Raw genomic sequence first — 20,013 nt, 5'->3', positions numbered from 1 at the left:
TGAGCGAGGGAAAAATAGCAGGTAATGTGTCTTTTAATCATATGATTCATATAATATTGTAGAGTCATGTTTGCTATTAGCCGTTTACTGTTAGCTTGCTACTCTTATTCTCTCCCTAAAAACGCTTCCGTTGTGTTTCGTGAATTTTTGTTCTTGCTGGCGTTTTCTTATTTTGCTTTTGGTAAAATGCAGTTTTAAATAAGGATTTGTGTCGAAAATGCACACTGCCAGCTGAAGTTGCAGTTTTGTTCTAAAACGTCGTTCAGTTTTGAAGCATTCAAACAACAGTTGACAAACATTATTCTGCTTCTTTTTTTCTTAATCCTTTACATCTTTTTGTCAAATCAAAATAGTCTCTGAAGAAATTGTGTGAGTCAAATGTTAGAACATGTTAATCAAAGACAGCCTTATCAGCAAAGCATAGAAAACTTGTTCCACTCCCAGATTTGGCATCTTTTACCAAACCTTATCTTGTCCCCTTTTCTTATCTCAGCTCTTCTTCCATTGTGTTAGTGTCCACTTAAAATAGCAGAAAGCCAAGTGTAAATCATTTGTCATGGAGCAACAGTCTGTCTAAACAACCTTTAATGTGAGTTTTCCTTGTTTACACATCTGGGCCTAAATCAGAATCAGCAGCATGCGCTTCCTGTTTCTGCATGAACGCAGCCGTTAAAGTTGTGCTGACAAACTGTATTTTGCGTTTTGCAACGTATATTAGTTGTTTGCGTTTACTGAATATGATCACGAGCGCTCAATGTCTGAATTAATTTTTTTAAGTACACCGTCCACGTTACTTTCTTTTCTCTTTTTTTTATTTGAACAATTGAACAACAAATATACATAGTAATGTAGTTATAGAAAGGGTATGAAAACTTTCACAGCTTGCAGTATCTTTTACAAGTCATATATACAAATACAAGTACGTAAACAAAAAAGTATACTTTAGGAGAAAACAAACAAACAAAATAACCGATTAAAAAAAGAAAGAGGTGCTCAAGGTATAAATAAACAACATATAAGTCAAGTGAAACTATACATTCGACACAGCTCTTGTGTTTTACATGCTTTGGAGTTGGTGCTGTTCTTTAGATTCTCTAGATAATTGGAAAACAGGGCTTTAAAAGCAAATATGTTTGGACGCTGTTGAAAATTTTGTACAATGTATGTGAAATTTGGCAAAAATAATCAGAAGATTGATAATATTTTTTTTTCCTGGATTTATTTTATGGGTATGTGAGAGGCCAAATAGAATATGTTGAAACTTCAGTTTACATGAGGGATCAATTTGTCTGAATTCATATTTGAAGTTGTGCTCCTCAAACTTTTCACGTCACTATATGGTGAGGGGGGAAAAGGTAGATGCTGCCACCTTGTGTCGTTCGTATTAATGTGCATCTGCCAATAGGAGAAGGAAAGGTGCAAACCTAGAGCAGTAGAGGGGATGCATGTAGACCAGGGGTGGGCAACTCCAGGCCTCGAGGGCCGGTGTCCCTGCAGGTTTTAGATGTGTCCTTGAACCAACACAGCTGATTTAAATGGCTAAATTAGCTCCTCAACATGTCTTGAAGTTCTTCAGAGGCCTGGTAACGAACTAATCATGTGATTCAGGTGTGTTGACCGAAGGTGAGCTCTAAAACCTGCAGGACACCGGCCCTCAGGGCCTGGAATTGCCCACCCCTGATGTAGACAATCAAAGAGAAAAGAAACACAGCATGAAAATGCAAAAAAAGAAAATAAATCTTTAATATTTGTCTTAATTACAAGATGTTATACAAGATTTTTTTTCCAAGAACCATTTGGATATACTGGACATCCCTGGGCAGCCATGTGCTGCTATGGAAAAGGGTTTGAATTCATATTTTATAAAATAACCTCCTTGCCTTTGTTGGGCAAATTAAACCTTGACTGTCCCTGAAATCTTTTTTCTCAAATATTTAGCTCTGGGTCGTTTGAACTTAATTGTTAAACTTATGTTCATATTAGTAATTTTAACCAAATTGTTTTCAATCCTTAATTCAGTCTGAAATCCAATCTTTAGCCCGGTCAATAAAAAGTGAAATTTCAAAACTATATCCATGGAAAATGGAATAAAGAAGGGGACTAAAGTAAATTACTCTTCTTTCGGTGCACCTGTTCAAATGCCAGCAAATCAGCCAAATAGCAACTCAGTACATTTAGGAATGTATCTGCTTAACTTTAAATTAAGCATCAGAATGAGGAAGAAATTAGATTTAAATGACTGAAGTTAAATTTGGATTTTCTCACACAACCAAAGCTAGGACTTACAGTGGTCAGAAAAAGAATATCCAGTTAGCAGCTGTTTGCTGGGGGCTTTAAATAAATTTCTAAGCCTGTAGGTGTTATTTCATACACTGACCTGTTTATTAAATGACATTAATAATTTGGGTGGTAGAAGCACAGTATTATTTTACACTAAAAATACAGAATCAAGACGCCAGAGTACTTCTCGCTGTTGAAAATGCCCACCTGTTTTTGTCTACCAGTGTGCCTGTTGCAATGCTAACACTTCAGGCACTAATGTTTGAAAAGTGTGCACATTTATTTTTTAGATCTTACTACTAACAAAAAAAGAAGAGAAAAAACAACACCATTTTAAATGCAAAGTAATATTTATTCTGTAAATCAGTGACACTGTGACATGTAAACAACATTTTTCTTTTTACCTTTATAAACCTGTTACTGCAGTACATGAGCTCAACATTGTGCTGTTATGTGTTCATACATTCAGGCATTAAAAACCGAATTTTGCTTCAACTGTGTTCAAAAACACTAATCTACTGTTGCTCTTTGACTCAAACCCATCCGGCTAAAAACGGAAAGGTAAAACTGGAAATGATCACACTGATAAGCAAAGAAAGAAACTGTGGTTTCACAGCATCAAAGCCAAATGTCTAAACCTGCAGCAGTGCATAATATTTGCAAGGCACGAAGCTGAACCCAGCTCAACTTCTACATCTAGACAGCACTGCTCCACGTTTGCTATCGGCACTCGGTCGCTGAGAGTTTCAGACTCTGATAATAGATAAACTATTTTTGCGTCGCTCAATTTTGAGTTCTCGTAGCACATTCAGAAAAGTCTTTGTAGTGTTGCATGATTTAACATCAATGTTGAAATATTATTACACCACAAAATCCTCTATCCTCTAGTATTTCTTTCATATTACAGCTTCTAAGATCCTGAAAGAAAACTTTACTTAAGATATAAGCACAGCAGATGTATTTTAACCAGATCCTCTGATCTGTAAAATTGTACCCGCAGAGAATTTTTCTCTCGTTCGGTGTAAAGCAGTGTGCACACCACGAAATTTCAATCACAATAATGCACACTAGAATGCAAGTTAGCATTTCACAAATACTGAGCTGCACAAAATAAGATTACTTGTTTGGCAATACAAAAAGTTTTTGGTGTTTTTAATACAGTTCAAATTTTAAAAATCTAGTTGTCTAAATTTGTTTGATATACTTTTACCATGTTTCATTTGCCACACTGACTACTACACAGAACCAAGTACAGATTCCAGGATCAAGTAAATCTTATGCCTTTTGCTTATTTATGACCCATGAGAAGAACAGCTCCTGTAGGTAGTACTGCCTACCAATGACCATGTGATGGCAGTGCAACATTCAATATTGTGGCCTAGTTTTGATTTCTAGTTGATACAGGCTGCATATACATATGCAATTATCACAACTTTTTTTTTAAACTGGGATTCTGCATGTTATGAATTTACTGCACTTTGTTACAGACAAATCCATAGAAACGGGCCACAAAAACACTGCACATCAGTCGAAGACGTCTTCGTCCTGTGCAGATATAAGGCGAGACTCCCCATGATGCAAAGTGAAGAAACAATCTGGTTTCAGTCCCTTCTGTTCCAAAGCCTCTCTGAGTCGAAGAGGTGGATCGAGGTAATACTGCATGACAAGAGAAAACATGCATGTTAAGATATTGTTCGAGCAGCTACTCCAACACATTCAGTTTTTGTTTAGTTCTGCAGATTTTTCAGTGATTATTACATTTATATCACTTCGATTTCAACAGAGGCTGCATTAAACTGGGACGGCTGCAGGAATACTCATGCAGCTCAACAATGAAACCTTTGTTTTACTGTGTTGCCAGAACATAATAGTGTCACAACACTATATCTAAACAACGAGCTCTTGCATTGATATGGCACTCACAGAGTAGCTCTTAGGTCTATTGCAACCTCAAATACTAACTGCCTTCGATTACAAAAAAAATTGGAATGCTCTGTAAAATGTAAATAAAAAGAGAATGATGATTTGCAAATCTCATAAACCTGTGCTTTCCACAAGATAAACAGTCCATAAATGACTGGGTAATGAGTAGACCAGCTTTGGGAGAGAAATGCTGTCTCATTATTCTAATCTGACTCTGTCCATTTTAAATGAGCTATAGCCTGTTGAAGATCTTATGCCTGTTCCTATACGGCTACTTCTTTTCATGATGTAGATTTAGCCCACATTTGTGCATAACATGGTAAACTGTACTCACTGAGTGGTTTCAGGAAGTGTTCCTGAGACAATGCTTTGATTTTTCATGACAGAATCATGCAAATTGTAATGCAGTTACACCTGTGGGCTCAACGTTTTTAGGACATTACTGATTTTTAACCTTGGCCCTTGCACACAGATTTCTCCAGATTATCTGAATTCTGTAGATGATATGTACTATTTAAAGTCTTTTTAAGTCAATTTTAGAATTTTTTAAATAATTTACAAATGCAGTTTTTTTTTTTTTTCAGGGTGGTTAAGATCACTTTGAAGAAACCCTCTTTTTATGCCAAATCATGTTAGTGACCCATTGCCAATAACACTAATTAGCTGTAAAGTGTTCCTCCAGCTGTTTCTCTTTAGTCTCACTTAGTTATCAATCTTTTGTTGCCTCCATCCCAAATTTTTTTGAGATGTGCTGCTCCCATCAAATTCAAAATGAGCCAATATCTTTCAGGAAATGGTAAAATGTCTCTAATCATTTGATGCTTTTTTTATGTTTCATTATCAATCAAATATGGGTTTGAGATCTGAAAATCACTGCATTCTGTTTTTATTTACATTTCATACAGCGCCTCAACAATTTTGGAAGTGAGGTTGTATAATAGTAACAAAATACTAAATTGAATGCTACTGAAATACCTTGCATTATGTAACCTTTGTTGTAAAAAAAAAAAAAAAAAAAAAAAAAAAAAATAGAAACACCAGTCAGTCAACCTGTCAACTAACTTGTTTCAAAATGATTATATCCTCATGAGAACAGAGGAAAAAAGAATCTTCCCATTAATTTTGTGTGATTTCCTTCCTTTTTGTAGCTAAAAGGGGACCCAAACACATGACGTATCATTGGAAAGCCCAGGATGTCCTCTATTTAGTACACCAGGACTTAGTAGGGTAGCTCAAATAAGTCAAAAGATATAGAGCAAAAACACATGTGAACATTAAGCATGACCAAAGCACAAATATAAACATGTGTTTGCTTGTTAAAGAAATGGGGTTAGAGGGGGAAAAAAAGACTAGGGGAGGCTCACAACTCAGATGTGTCTGTTACAACAGTAACGCAGGAGTGATCACTGGAAGTTAATCTTGGGAAGATAGTGAGATATGGACAAAATCTAATTTTGATGAGAAAGAGGTATGCATTGAGTAATGGAAATAGCATCATGACTTTAAATCCCTATAACCAATGTTTTAAAGCAAAGTTGAAGTATTCATGGTGGCAATGCCATGGTGACAATAAGAATCTTTAAATTCACTGTGCAGTAGTCCAGTGAATAGTCAATAGTTCAACATAAAACCACAAACTTAATAAACACATTGAGCCGGTAAGTGGATTCTGATGCTACAGAATTGATTATTCCATCTTTGCAAATCTCAGGCATTAGAGGGCCATTGATCTTCTATTCCAACTCTTTCAAAGAAGGCAAATCATCTAGGTTTTAAATATTTATTTAAAGAATATATAAGGGATCCATAACTAAATAAATGTATTTGTGTGGCATTACCTCATACGCGAGGGCAAAGGTGCCCCAGTGAATGGCCACCGACTGTCTGGCCTGAAGGTCCTCGTGAATCTGAACGGCCTCCTCTGGATCTACATGCTGTCCTTTCATCACGTCTCTGAAAAACCAAGTAATATTCAAGTAGTCTTTGATATCTGTTTTTGTTACAATAGGCACAGCATTATGGAAAAATGAATAGCTTAGAGGTAGAGTTAACTGCAATTAACTCTACCTACCGACTTTATTGTTGAAACATGAATGTGCCTCTAGAACAGAGTAAATAAAAACTGAATCTACAGTGCCATCATTTTCCCACATATGTTTACTTATTTAGAAAACTATTTATTTTTTTGTAATTGTGACAAAGTACTGTCTGTAGAAATGTTAAAATAATCATTAGACGTGTTCCGAATGTACATTACAAAAGCAAATTCAGTGGCAAAACATTAGATTGTAAGGATGTTCTTAATAAAGTGCACATGTGTATTACCTGGGCAGGTATGCTCCGATAGGGATTGCTGCAAGGTCAAATGGTCCAAAGCGTCGTCCTATTTCCGCAAAGGAAGAACAGTAGCCAGTGTCGCCAGCAAAGAAGAAACGATGGTCTGGACCCAAAACGGTCCAGCTGCTCCATAAAGACTGGAAAAAATGTTTTTTAAAAAAAGACCTGAATTTTATCAATTTTATCTGTTTTGAATTCAAGATAAAGATTTAAACAGAATTTGTTGTCCTATAAAAATGACAAAGTTCTGCTGTTGGCTTGTTTAGGGTCATGGCACTTCACTAAATCTTATTAAACAATTAAGCAATAATATGCATATTGTTGTTGTTATTATCTTACTTTGTTATCATCCCATGCTGTGCGTTTGCTCCAGTGCTGCGAGGGTGTGCAAACAAACGTGACATCATCATGACCTGGGACACAGTTCTCCTCCCACCAGTCCAGCTCCATCACATTCTCACAGCCCATCTTCATCAGCCAGTCCATCAAACCCATTGGCACGAACCTGACACACACAATGCAAAAAGGTACATGTAATTTCTAATAAAGGGCACTAAAGGGCACACTGTTTGACAGTGGGAAGTGAACATATGACATGAATGGAAATAATATTGTGAACCACTGATCCACCTCACGTACCAGCGTAGCTCTCCTCCGAAGCGAGCATTAAGACTGGCCACAGATCCAGCATCCAGATGATCGTAATGAGAGTGACTGATGACCACTGCATCAATCCTAGGAAGCTGTTGGCAGGAAAGTAAAAGAAGAACCTTAAAGGTGGAGGAATAAATAAAAAATTTTAACAAACAAAAATATATGTATGTATATATAGGAACCTGCTCCACAGTGCAAGGAGGACCTCTGAATCTTTTGGGTCCCATATATTGGATCGGCGATGCCCTCTGACTGAAGATTGGATCTGTCAGAACATTCACCCCATCGATTTCAACCAGAACTGTGGCATGGCCCAGCCATGTGACTCTCAGTCCTGGACCAGAGCCAGAGAGGTTTGGGTTCTGCACAAAGTATGGCTCCATCACAGGGAGCTCACGATCCAGGGCCTTTAGAGACAGAGAGACGAGGGAGAGGAACAGGCCATCCATAGTTTAAAAAATAAATAACAGACAAAGTAAGATGTAAGAAGGGATGAAACAGATGGGTGCAGGAGGGGCAAATTATTTAATGCTGAAGGCCACCTTTGCTATAACTGTACTTTACACCTATGAATTTGCTAGTAGTTGGTAAGCACACCCATTTTTAAAAGTTTGAATATAGCAACAAACAGTAGAGTCTGTGCTAATAACGGGTTAACCTTTTTTCTGTTGCAGTGTGAAAGCAGCTTGTTAAGCCCTCACTGAGCTCAGCAGGTTTTCCAATAAGACCTATAAATAGTGTGTGTGTGAGATGAAATCGGCCAGTGATTCTTAGTAAAGATGTATTTGTCCTGAACTCATTTCCAAGGAGGCAAAATTTTGCCAACAGCTGTTTTCTATATAAACTTGAGACCTGCACATTTAAAAATTGATTAGTGACGCTTCACTGCGACTTGGATTAAAACCAACAGCTAATAGTAAACTGGTGATTATAAGTAAGTGATTACCTACCTCTTTACTAGAAGGTACATTGCTGTTATCTTTTTCTAAGAACAGGAACCTGAACAGCATCGAGTAGGAAGGAAAGCGCCACGTTGGCCAGGGGTTAGCCCAGCGGCCATGTTTGTCCCGACACGACTTTGTCACTTCTTCCTGCAAAAAAAGTAAATAATAGCATATTTGCTATGTTAGCAAGTCATTTTGGAATCTACAGTTGTATAAAATATACAAGTTTATTTTTCACAGGAAAGTCACAAAGTGCCTGATGCCTAAAGAAGAAACATTAAATAAAACCAAAACAACAAAACGGACACATAAACAAGACAAAGTCAGACACAAAGACCCCAAAGCCTGACTTTACCCATTTTTAAAAGCCCCATCTGAAGCAATAAAACAACTTATTCCAAAGTTTTGGAGCAAAAAGATGCCCCTTAGATAAAATAAACAAGTTCCACTCCTGACATAACAACCTAAAGAAAGGGAACTATTCAACATTACCCCAAGGTTACATAAGCTAGATTTAACAGAACTAACAAAACCTACTGCCTTGTTTGAACCTTGGGATTGCGCTATCTGGGACAATGGTAAGAGTCTCTTTCATCAGAAATGAAATGTAGAAATTGTTATTTAACTAAAACTTGGAAATCAAACAGTTTGTAGAAATGTTTTTATAAATTAGATATTATCTTTTCAAGAGTTAACATCTACAAGCTAAACAGGATAGTTCCAAAAATGATCCCTGTGGAACACCACAGAACGAGGGAGGTTTTTCTGACATGATTAATAACAACAGAAAAACTTCTCTTTCTGTGAGATGAGATTTAAAGCATGCTAATGTAGATACAGACACAGCAACCACCTGATATAACCAATTTAAGAACACTGTGTGATCCATGACATTAAAAGCTGAACTCGGATGTAACAAAACACAACATGCGGAACTAGAGAGGAGGACTTCACAGAACGAAGAAGCTCTGAGGTGAAACTGAAGCCTCATGATTTGGGTTTTATTAGATAGCAGGGTGACAGTAATAGAGGGTCTTACCTCCAGTCGGTAGTCCAGGCGGAAGCTTTTGCGGGAGGAGCTGCTCTTCCTTGGAGTCCGAGCATCCACCTCTCCACCCTCAGCACCTCTAGGCTCGCCACCATCCTGAACAATGAGTACACATAGAAACTATAGTAAACTTGAATTCTTCTAAACATTTTTAAGAATTGAAAATAAACATTTAACATACAAGAACGTATTGAGAAAACATGAAAAAAATAATATCAGTGCTTTTATTAAATTCTGCAAATTCTTCTGGCGTCAAAGACTGACACATACATCAGGATTACACAACAGTTTTAAAAACACTAAGAAGTCCCTTTAACGGTTATCATGAGTTAATGACCTGAGCAGTAATTGCAAAGCCTTTTCAAAGCACCTATTTTAACATGTAATTACATTTGGCAGGTCAAAAGAAAAAGCACAGGTGTGTTTCGGAATGGGAATTAAAAACCGGTTTTCAAAGTTTACCAGGGCTGGCCTTTTTTTCCCCTCAACAGTTGGACACTGAAAAACAAATGGATCAAACTCATAGCAGTGTTGCTTCTGCACTCCTCAGTCTCTTTTTTCCCTTGCTCTGCTTCCACACTGTGTTCACAATCAGATAATAATACAGCTACACTGAAGATCTATGTAGGATTTCATTTGGTTCCCCACACAGAAAATTACTAAAGACTGAAATCAGAAAGTAACAGTTTCCTCCCTAGGGTGACTGGGCCTTCGGGATAGGGTGAGGGCCTCAGACATGTGGAGCGATCTCAGAGTAGAGATGCTGCTCCTGCATGTCAAAAGGACCCAGCTGAGGTGGTTCTGGCACCTCCTGGGCAAGCCCAACTGGGTGGAGACCCCAAAGTAGACCCTGAACCCTCTGGAGAGATCATATATCTCATCTGGCCTGGGAGAGCGCCTTGGGATACCCCAGGAGGAAGTGGAAAGTCTGGTTAAGGAGAAGGACATCTAGAATACACTGCGCAAGCTAATACCTGCTGCCACCGCAACCCAACTTTGGACAAGCGGAGGATGGATGGATGGATGTGAGAATACCAACGCTTTCAACAAAATCTTATCAATATTCACCTCCAGCTAAAAAACTAAAGCAAATATGCAACCAAATTTGCAGTGCTACCAAGCAGAACTTTGTAAACATGTGCCACCTTTTTCCATTATATTCAACAGAAGGCAGATGTCTTTTGTTGTGATGGTGCTGTATTAAGAGGATTATAAGCAAGAGGAAAAACATTTATATTTCATTTTGCGGTGAACTTTCCATTTAAACCACGGCGCCATCTAATTGCAGCTGATAATGTGCATTACCTCCACCAGGCCTTTTCTCTCCTCGAGCTCAGCTCTGTCTGAAGATGACGGCTTCTCCATGGCTTCAGCGCCCCGACCACACCTAGCACTGACACACAAACACAGTATTAACTTCACAACAGTGCTGCAAAGTCCTGCACAGCGAGCAGAACCACAATTATACCAGAAGACAATGAGAACAAAGACATTACATAAACACAACTGCAACCAAGTTATAGCCTGGCCCCTTTCACTGATAGAACTGTACTGATAACAGAACACACAAACAGCAGACAGTTAAACTGCAACACTTTGCATAAGACAAAAAGATGATAATCAGGCACAGTGACATCAGCTTTACTGTATTCAAATAAAACTATTATCTGACGTGACATTTAAATGCTTCCACTGTGTATTAAATTCAGTTGTTCAAACCTTGCCACCGCTTTTATAATTAAGGACTTGCTGGCAGGAAGAAGTGTGTTGACAGCTTTTTTTCTCTTGAGTAACAGCGATTGAGAAGTAACTGATGTTCTGACACACACAAATCTAAAGACATTTGCACTGTAATTCCACTGTTTACCACATTAAAGCTTAACAGCGTGCAAGAACTCATGGGTACCTTAAACTGCAATTTTTTTGGGTGAATGTCTCCTTCAAACACGGTGGTGCAGAATTAAACTTTAAATGGAGTTTGCCTTGCCGTAAAGCATTCAAACAGGACTGGGTGTGTGACCGGAGTGAATAATGATTTCATCAGATAAAGAAGCATATATTTATGAAGGCACTTAGACGAGAGAAAGCCAAGAAGTCTAATCACAGCCCTTCCTTATCCTGCTATTATCCACAACTATCAGAGTTTGGAATACACCCTCTCTATCATGCACTCAGCAATGCTTCCTTCATGGATCCTCTTATGCAAAGAGAAATAATCAGAATCAGAGAAACTTTATTAATCCCAGAGGGAAGTGGAGTAAATAAACCACTACATCTAATGCAGTTATGAAACAAAAAAACCAAAGTGCACTTGCTCTCTGTGGGGAAATCCACACATTAAACCATGCCATGCTGATGATGCACTTGGCCTCATGAATGGAACTTACACACACACCAGGTTAACAATGGGGCTCTGTGGATGACAATCAAAATAGGTCTTTGCATCTAGCCAGCATGCCTGCCATGGTTGTATAAACAACAAACAACCTCGAGTCAGGTTTTTCCTGAATTCAAGAGAAATATCACTTTACTATTGAATAAACGCACATGTGAGCTTTAAAAACTGGACAGCACATGCTAGAAATAACCTTGACACAAGTTCGAAATAGACTTAATCATATATACTGCTGTGAAATTAATTAAGAATTCATGAAAGGAAATAATTATGAACATGACAACAGCTGCCAACTGATCGAGTTTAACCAGCACATTATGACATTTATCCGTTTCCTGTTGCAAAGGTGTCAAACACGCGATAAGGATGGCAAACTGCAAACCACTACTGACAAACTAAACCATTATATCCTCACCAAGCGTAAGAAGGAAATACTGCACACTGTATTTTACCGAGAACTCGCCTAGCAAGTGTGTTCAAAAGGAAAACAATGACTCTAGGAACAGGCCACCATAGCATTATCGTATACCACAAGCGTCGTCTAACGTCAGGTTCTAGCACCTACCTTCCCGAAAACTTGAACTCAGAATACCACCAGTGCTTTCCTTAGCGAGGAGACATGTTCTCTGCATAAACGTTAGCTTCTGACTGTTTTAATGAGCAGCATTTATGAGGAGCTGCACGCATTTTGCAGCACAGTTTACATCACTGCAGCATTACCCCGGAGGGACTATCGACAGGAAACGTTAAGCCGGCTGTTAGCAGGACGTCGTTCAAAGAAAAAATGTGAAGTTCTTAACGCAGCAGGACGGTTACGGACCATATCTCGGTACCAGCTCGGCTTCTCTGACGTCGGTGCGAAAAACCCTTTGATCACGTGACGCGACAAACTCTCGCCGCGGCTGTGGGATATTTTATGAAGGAGAAAACCGCTGTAACGAACTATATTATTAAAAAAGAAAAATATTTTTAAATCAGTATTTTAAACATTGATTCCACCGCCAATGTTACTAGTAATTATTATTATTATATTAATTATTATACCTCAGCCAAAACAAAAGTAATAAAATCATTCAATTTCAATACAATTTTATTTATTCAGCGCTAAATCAGAACAACAGTCGCCACAAGGTGCTTTATATTGTAAGGTGTACCCCACAATAATACATACTCTTGTGTGTGTGCGTGAGTGCTATTTAGTTGTGTGATAGGTATATAGCTGCACAAAAAAAGGGAATATTCTCTACATTAAATTTTGTAACTTGAGTGATGCCGTCTTTAATTAAAGACACTGCTTTTCATTTGGGATTTTCCACAGTTGTAGCAGCAGTGCAGGAGCCCCAGCTGTCTCTGTGTCACTGGTTCTAGTTCATGTAAGATAACCGAGAATTTGAATATTTTTAAGATAGTATAACGAAGAAAGCGGTTTGAAATGACGACTGAGACCCGGACACAGCAGTGGACTATGTGACTGTAGGGTTCCCATGAGGACTGTTTAAAAGAGTCTTTGTGTAGTTTATATACGACTTAACTTACCTCGAGTTCCTCCACCTGATGGACACCTGAAGGGAATGTAACCCAAGGAAACCCACTAAATTCAGTCGCGTCTTAACCTTATTAAACTTACAACTACATACCAAACACAACAGTCCAGACTTGGACAACACTGTTTCCATTGCAGGCCCTTGTATCTGACCATAATTACTTGGCAGTTTTCGGAGAAAACAGCCAGAGGACACAAAGTTACGCACAGACGAGGTTTAGTGTCCGGACTGTGAGAACTTCCTGTTAGTTGCTTTCACTGACTTTCGGAAATCAGAATCTCGCTGATTTTAAACAAACTCGAGACCTTTAAGATTATTTCAAACAATTTAATTTCAAATTGGTTTTGAAATTAAACTTTGGATCTGCTCATCTGAAAATGCATTAACTAAAAACCCAATTGTGGCTGAATGAATTAAAAATGTATTTAGTGTTGTTCTTGTTTTGGTTTTTTTGCCATAATCTAAAAATTAGTTGGTGTAGAAACTATAAATAATAGTTACACTTCATTTACTGCATTACTTGACAATCCTAAAAGCTGAATCCCTGAATATGGATTGTACAACATAGCACTGGTCACCAAATAAATTGTAATCTTAGATAGACAAACTACAGTTTTTAAATGATGAATTGATTTATTAAAGGAAAAGCTATCCAGACCTACAGAATATGTCGAAAAGTAACTGTCCTACTTGTTAAATCATGAATAAAATGTAATTAACCACAATGTTGAAAAACTAGTTGCAGTTGCCTGATTACTGCCAGACCAGGTGAATTACTAAACACTCAAAACTGTCTGACAAAGCAAAGATTCTCAAAAAGAAACACATCATGCCGATCTAAAGAAACTCAAGAATAGATGATTCTGATGGATGATGGATGTCAAAAAGTCATTGACATCCATCATTCTGAAAAGGGTTACAAAGCCATTTCTAAGGCTTTGGCACTCTAGTGAACCACAGTGAGAGTCATAATCCACATACAGAGAAAACTTGGAACAGTGGTGAACCTTCCCTGGAGTGGCTGACCCACCAAAATTACCCCAAAAGTAGATCCAGGATGTCACAAAAGAAGCCAGGTCAGAGTTCATAATTCAACTACAAGAAAAAGACTGGGCAAAAATGGCAACCAATTTGTGCCCTGAAGCTGAAACACTGTTGGGTTATGTAGCAGGACAGTGAACCAAAAACATAACAGCAAGTCTACCTTTGAATGATTAAAAAAAAAAAAAAAAAGAACGACCTAGTTTAAGTCCAGACTTCAATCCAGTTGAGATTATTTGGTATATTACTTGGATGACCTTATGTTCCAAACCCACCAGTGTGCCTGAATTAAAACAATTCTGCAAAGAAGAGTGGATCATGATTCCTCCACAGTGATCAGCGCCAGTTATCACAAATGCTGAGTTGCAGTCCTTGTTGCCAAGGTTGGCACAATCCGTTATTAGGGTTAGGTATAACTACTTTCTCCACAAAGGGCCAAGGAGGATTGGAGAGCTTATCTCTCCCCCTTAATAAATGAAATCCTTTATTTAAAAACTGCCGTTTGTATTTACTTGGATTTTTTCTGTCTAATATTAGAATTAAATTATGACCAGAAATATGTAACAAATATGCAAAACAAACAAACAAAAAAAAACAGGAGGGGGGCAAATACTTTTTTTCACAGCAGGTCACCTTCTTTATATTGAGAAAAAAAAAGTATCCTAATGTTTATGAGCCGATTGTTAAAAATATTTACATAAAACACGAGGAAGCTAGTACTAAAGGACAAGCTATTCACACTGAAAGTCGTGTGTGACTAGTGCAAAAATGTTTGTCCTAATTGACACAGTAATAGTGACCTTATATCAGGATGACTGAACAAGACTGGCTTCAAAATCAAACCAGAGAAATGACAGCTTTGTGTTTCATCATTCTCCCTCACTGGTTTGATCATGTTTGGGGAGAACAAAAAAAAGATGCAGATGCATAGAACCAAAAGCAGACTTGATTTAGCTACAAGAAAAAAGGCTCACAACACTTTGTGATTTCTGACTCTTTAGAGTGTTGCAATAAAAAACAAAACTAGAGCATTTGTATGTTTAGAAGAGTTTTTGTGGCCGACTACATTTTTAAAGCACTTTCCTACCAACTCAAAACATATTTACATGTTTAAGATTCCCTTGGACGCTCAACAAAAATAAAATGCAAAAATCCTCAAACAAATAACAACACTGACTTTTTTTTTGTTTGTTAAATCCTTGGAGAGGGCAGGAGCACAGAAAATTGCTTCAACAACTGATTGCATCCATAAGCATATTTGTCCTTCTTTCAGTGCTCTTTATGGTCTCCGTCCTCTTCCAGTTTTCTAATCTCTGCCTTAAGGTGGTTGATGTTCTCTCTGCTGGCTTTGAGTTTGTCTTTCAGCTCCGCGATCTCTTGGCTTGTTCTCTTCTTTGCCACTTCCAGTTTCTCCTTGGTCCTCTGCTCCAGTTCACCGACTGGAGAAACGCACAGACATGAAGACAAAAGCGACTCAAAACTTGTGAATGCCTTTTTGTTTTTTAAAACAGTGTTGAATATATGAATACATACACTCCGTCTCATGTTTGTAGGCTCCCAGGGTGAGTTGCCTCGATGTGGTCAGTAGCTGCTGCATCATGGCTGTTGGATCCTGAAAGATCTGAAACGCAGAAAAACGACGCATTCAGAGTTCTCGCTCTCAACAATAACATACAGCGATTGATGAGCTCACACAAACTGATATACAAACACAACCACTGTCAGAGTCTAAACCAATGGTACCATTTCATCGTAGAATTCAGACACAACTGTCTTCTTGGGCATGGCACTGGAATCTGACTGGAACAGCTTCAACAGGTGGTACAAGGTCACCTAAGAAAACAAAACCAGAAATTCAAGCAATGGATACAGGCACATTTTAAATAAGCTGATCCTCATAGACAACTATATATTACTTATCAAGTGCTGAGGATTACACAGTGCTGTTGTGTAAATATAAATCAGATGTTTTTTTTTCTTATAAGAAACCATACACTAAAGAAGAACCATTTAAACTGTACACTAAGAGAAATAGCACACCACACTCAAAAGTGTGTATTTCTTTTATTTATAACATGTGTATTTGAAATACTAGGGCGGTGGTTTAGACACTCACCTAACAAGTGATTTGGTGGTATATAAATAAAACTGATTAGAAAATTTTAAACTCTAGCTCTCTCCTATATGCATCTCTTGTTCCGTCTCCCTCTTCCCTTTCCCCTCACCCCCCAAATAAATCAAAGCAGATGACGGAGAGCCCGCTCATCTATCTCCTTAACCACTTATCTAATTCAGGGTCATGGGCTGGAAACTATCCCAGATGTCACAGGGTGAGAGGCAGGGTATACCTTGGACAGGTCTATAACAGAGCGAATACAGATTGAAAGGCAACTAATTTAGAACTAGTTACCCTAACATGTGTGACTGTGGGAGGATGACACTGAGAGAAGCTACGCAGATACAGGGAGAACATGCTCCACACAAAAATGGCCCAGCTGACCAGGAAGGACAAACTTTGCTTTGAGGCAAGGCTGCTAACCACTGTGTCCACATGCCACTCAAGCTCTAAAATGTCTATCATCAAGCAGTCAAAATATATTAAACCCCTTTCATTCTGGTCCACCTGTATGGTGGATTCAAACCCTGGACCTTGTTGTAAGGAAACGGTGATGACAACTGCACCACGGATCGCTCAGCTTTCTCTGAAACAGCTAAGTAACTATTTGTGTTGGCTCTTACAGGTCTCTCATTGGGATCGATGAAGAAGATCTTGATGATGATCTCAAACTCCCCCCAGCCTGTCTCTGTGATTTCATATGGAGGCTTAGTGACCACTGGAAATAAGAGAAACACAGAGAGCTTCACAGAATAATGAATTTTCTGAAAAAGTGTCATATATTAAAAATGGATAGATTACTATTTCCAGTAAATCCTTCAATATTTCATACTTGCAATGTAAAGAGTCATCTCACCTCTCAGAGGGTTACCATAGCTCTCATGTAGCTTGAACTGGATCTTTTTCACATAAGCTGACATATCCTGGTAGAAAAGTATTTTTTAAGTCTTTTCAAACAGCATTTTGTATCGTTTTTCAGGTAAATGACACATTTTGTAGGCCCTGCTAAATCCCTCTTACTGATGTGGATGCCTCACCTCATTTCTGTAAGGCTTCACATACACAGACCACTGGTGTGTGTGCCCATCCTCTTCTCTCTTCTTTCCAAAGTAGCGGGCAACATTCCCAAATACAATAGGCTTCACAATAGTCACTCCCTGCAGCCAACAGAGAGAATACAGAAATTTAAAAACAGGCATGACAACGGTACAAGTGGCAAATACAGAAGTACATAAATTGAATCCGACCACGCGATTTTCGTCAAGTTATCTCAATCCACGTTAAATTATTCTGCTCATTGTTTTAAATGATATAAAATCACAAAGTGGTTCGCCTACACTACACTAGAGTGTGGCGTTAGTTACGTTACCTTAACGCGCCCCCCGGAATCTGGACCAAATTCAGTCATCTTTTTGAACATATTACAACTAAAACAGTGCCGCTAATCCTTTAGTGCGTTATGCAGGACTCTTTGTTGTCCTCTCAGCTTTCTTGTCTAAAAACCTTGCCATTTAGGCATTAAAAGTAGGCGTTACACACAGCGTACTACCATTTTAAACTGCCAGCCAAACAAGCGCCGGAAGTAGGTAGTGCAACGTATTAATCTGTCCTGATAGAAAGGCTACCAGGATTCTAAGGTTCCGGGCCCGGCGGAAGCAAGAACGTTTGCGGCCATTACAAAAGCAACCAAACTATGGTCAATGAACCTTTTAGTTCTAGGCTTCTGTGATTTTTTACTTCAAGTGACATGATGATGTCTAACATGACTGACAATACAGAAAACAGCAATTACTTTCGGCAATCCTGTTTTCATTTGCTCATTATACTGGATATTTTCGTCACTTTTAAGGTCTAAAAATGTATTTATCTGTCAATGTTTCTAGTGAGGAAAAACGAATCACTTACGCAATGCTATTTTAAGTATTCGTTTTATCCAGCAGAACATTCACAAACTCTTTTTACACAATAGTTAAGTTTTAAACCTCCTCACACCTGATGTTCTGCACTTCTGTCCGACACTGTTTTATACTTTAACAACCCTTTACCATTATATTAGGATGGACTTAAAATTCTGTTCAAAAGTAAGCCTTCAGGTCTAACACTTAAGGTGCGAGGTCCAGGCAATCTCCAATGGCAAAACAAGTGTTTTGGCCTAAAGTTAAGAAAATACTTTTGGACATCATACGTGATTTTTAAGCAACTGCTCCAAAACAAAATTTCCTTTCCCACACTTGTTTCTAATAAAACGAAACGCATTATGCACAAATAAAACAGAACCACAAAACAAACTTAATTTGTATACTTTATTCTTTGAGAGCAAATGATAATCTATTTACCTGCAATGTACCACTACATGTAACCATTATTGGCGGTAGAAATACACCTGAACCTTAACTTAAAATCCCAAAGTTACAGTGGTGATACAAATTCAGCAAGTACTTTGCCCAAGTGAGACCATTTAATATGGAAGCTCATTTCATTTTTTGTAAAGTCAAAAACTATTTTACTCATCTTAAAAAAACTATAACTTCAATTTGTAGCAGAAACATGTTTCCAAGTCATCATGCAAAGGCCCCTTTACTAGACAAGTGTGATTTTAAAATAAAGTATCTAGAAACCAGCAGCAGTTAGTAACTAACTAGCAGTTAGTGAAAACATCTTAGTCATACAAATACTGAAAACTCATAAATACATATGTATATACTTTCCAACTGCTTGTGCAGTTTAAAGACTCCCGCAGTCGATCAGACTTCTTGTTTCTTCACTGGTTGTGTTTGTAGACCTAAAAATCACTTACCTTTTCGTGCTGCGGAACAAAAGCTAACACAAAGAAAATGAAACCAAATTCCTGTACAAATGCTCTTATTCTGGAGGGCTACACTTCTGCTTAGCTTGACCAGGGCAGAACTCCATTGGAGTTACCAAATTCAATGCACAACTAAAGAAATAATTTAATAATTTAAATAAAAACGAATAAAAAAAAAAGAAAGAAAACAAGGCACATGTATAGTATTTTCCCCAAACAGCTCAGCAGGAAATAAAATGAGGAAAAAGAGCAACTAACTAACATCAAATTAAGCCAATATCATTAAAAAACATGATATAGGGCCTTAAAACTTTCAACATTTTAAAACTAACTGTTCAGAAATAGCATCATTATATTCAAAAAGGTCCCATTTTTTTCTTTTTTTTAATATCAAAATCCAATTTACATTTTGTTTACATTACATCACACTTTCAGTGAATTTGCAAGGATACGGAGCAAAGGCACTTACATTCCCCAATAAGTCACTTTCTGAAGTATACTGAAAAAGAATACACTTCAAGAGCAAGACAATGGTTTCAAAAGATGCTGGTACAGTTTCCTGCACAGCCTGTCATTCAAATTCCTGCTGTGACTCTGAATCCAAAAGTTTTACATTCACTGGTTACGTTTGAAAATAAGGCATTTTCTAAATTGTTACGGAGTGAAATTGAAATGACATTATTAAAAGAATAACCCCCAGAAAGACAAGGTGTCAACACAAGTTTCAGATTTTTTTTGGGAGCAAATTAAAAATTTCACCAATGGCGATAATTTCACAAAAATGTGTTATGTTGTCTGCATGCAACTTTGTTCTCGTTAAAAACCATACAAAAGCACCATGTTATTGCGCTGTATTCATACTGATTTGCATTTAAGACACCCGATGACACACTGCAGCATCAAACCTCAACATACCTGTAATTTC

At 37.9% G+C, this 20,013-nt stretch overlaps 2 protein-coding genes and 1 long non-coding RNA gene across 5 annotated transcripts; 1 reads left to right on the top strand and 2 right to left on the bottom strand.

Moving 5' to 3' along the window:
• Positions 1-2,611: 2,611 nt before the first annotated feature.
• On the bottom strand, positions 2,612-13,600 carry napepld (N-acyl phosphatidylethanolamine phospholipase D). 3 transcript variants are annotated; one of them, XM_086270060.1, is made up of 10 exons: positions 13,118-13,600; positions 10,492-10,579; positions 9,178-9,282; positions 8,145-8,285; positions 7,377-7,601; positions 7,180-7,283; positions 6,880-7,045; positions 6,529-6,677; positions 6,042-6,156; positions 2,612-3,936 (listed from the first exon to the last, which is right to left on the bottom strand). In XM_086270060.1, the coding sequence occupies exons 1-10, from the start codon at positions 13,255-13,257 to the stop codon at positions 3,805-3,807; spliced, it is 1,365 nt and encodes a 454-aa protein (XP_086126186.1). In that variant the 5' UTR covers positions 13,258-13,600; the 3' UTR covers positions 2,612-3,804. The 3 variants fall into 3 exon arrangements, with proteins under 3 accessions (XP_086126186.1, XP_086126189.1, XP_086126190.1); XM_086270063.1 differs by lacking the exon at positions 13,118-13,600 and adding an exon at positions 12,147-12,395; XM_086270064.1 differs by lacking the exon at positions 13,118-13,600 and adding an exon at positions 12,302-12,369.
• Positions 3,414-7,338, top strand: LOC147310376 (uncharacterized). The gene is made up of 3 exons (XR_015125862.1): positions 3,414-3,930; positions 6,537-7,067; positions 7,183-7,338. It is a non-coding gene; the product is annotated as an uncharacterized LOC147310376 (long non-coding RNA).
• Positions 13,601-13,738: 138 nt separating the features above from the next.
• yeats4 (YEATS domain containing 4) lies at positions 13,739-18,226 on the bottom strand. The gene is made up of 7 exons (XM_086270066.1): positions 17,652-18,226; positions 17,320-17,439; positions 17,139-17,205; positions 16,906-17,000; positions 15,910-15,999; positions 15,700-15,787; positions 13,739-15,605 (listed from the first exon to the last, which is right to left on the bottom strand). The coding sequence occupies exons 1-7, from the start codon at positions 17,700-17,702 to the stop codon at positions 15,436-15,438; spliced, it is 681 nt and encodes a 226-aa protein (XP_086126192.1). The 5' UTR covers positions 17,703-18,226; the 3' UTR covers positions 13,739-15,435.
• Positions 18,227-20,013: the final 1,787 nt, after the last annotated feature.

Source organism: Aulonocara sp. 'chitande type north' Nkhata Bay, linkage group LG17 (genome assembly GCF_057382095.1).
Source record: "Aulonocara sp. 'chitande type north' Nkhata Bay isolate Kocher_YH1m ecotype deep benthic linkage group LG17, A_spYH_male_GT1.1, whole genome shotgun sequence".
Taxonomy (NCBI): domain Eukaryota; kingdom Metazoa; phylum Chordata; class Actinopteri; order Cichliformes; family Cichlidae; genus Aulonocara; species Aulonocara sp. 'chitande type north' Nkhata Bay.
The sequence above is the reverse complement of the archived record's forward strand: the minus strand, read 5'-3'. Positions and strand labels throughout refer to the sequence as shown.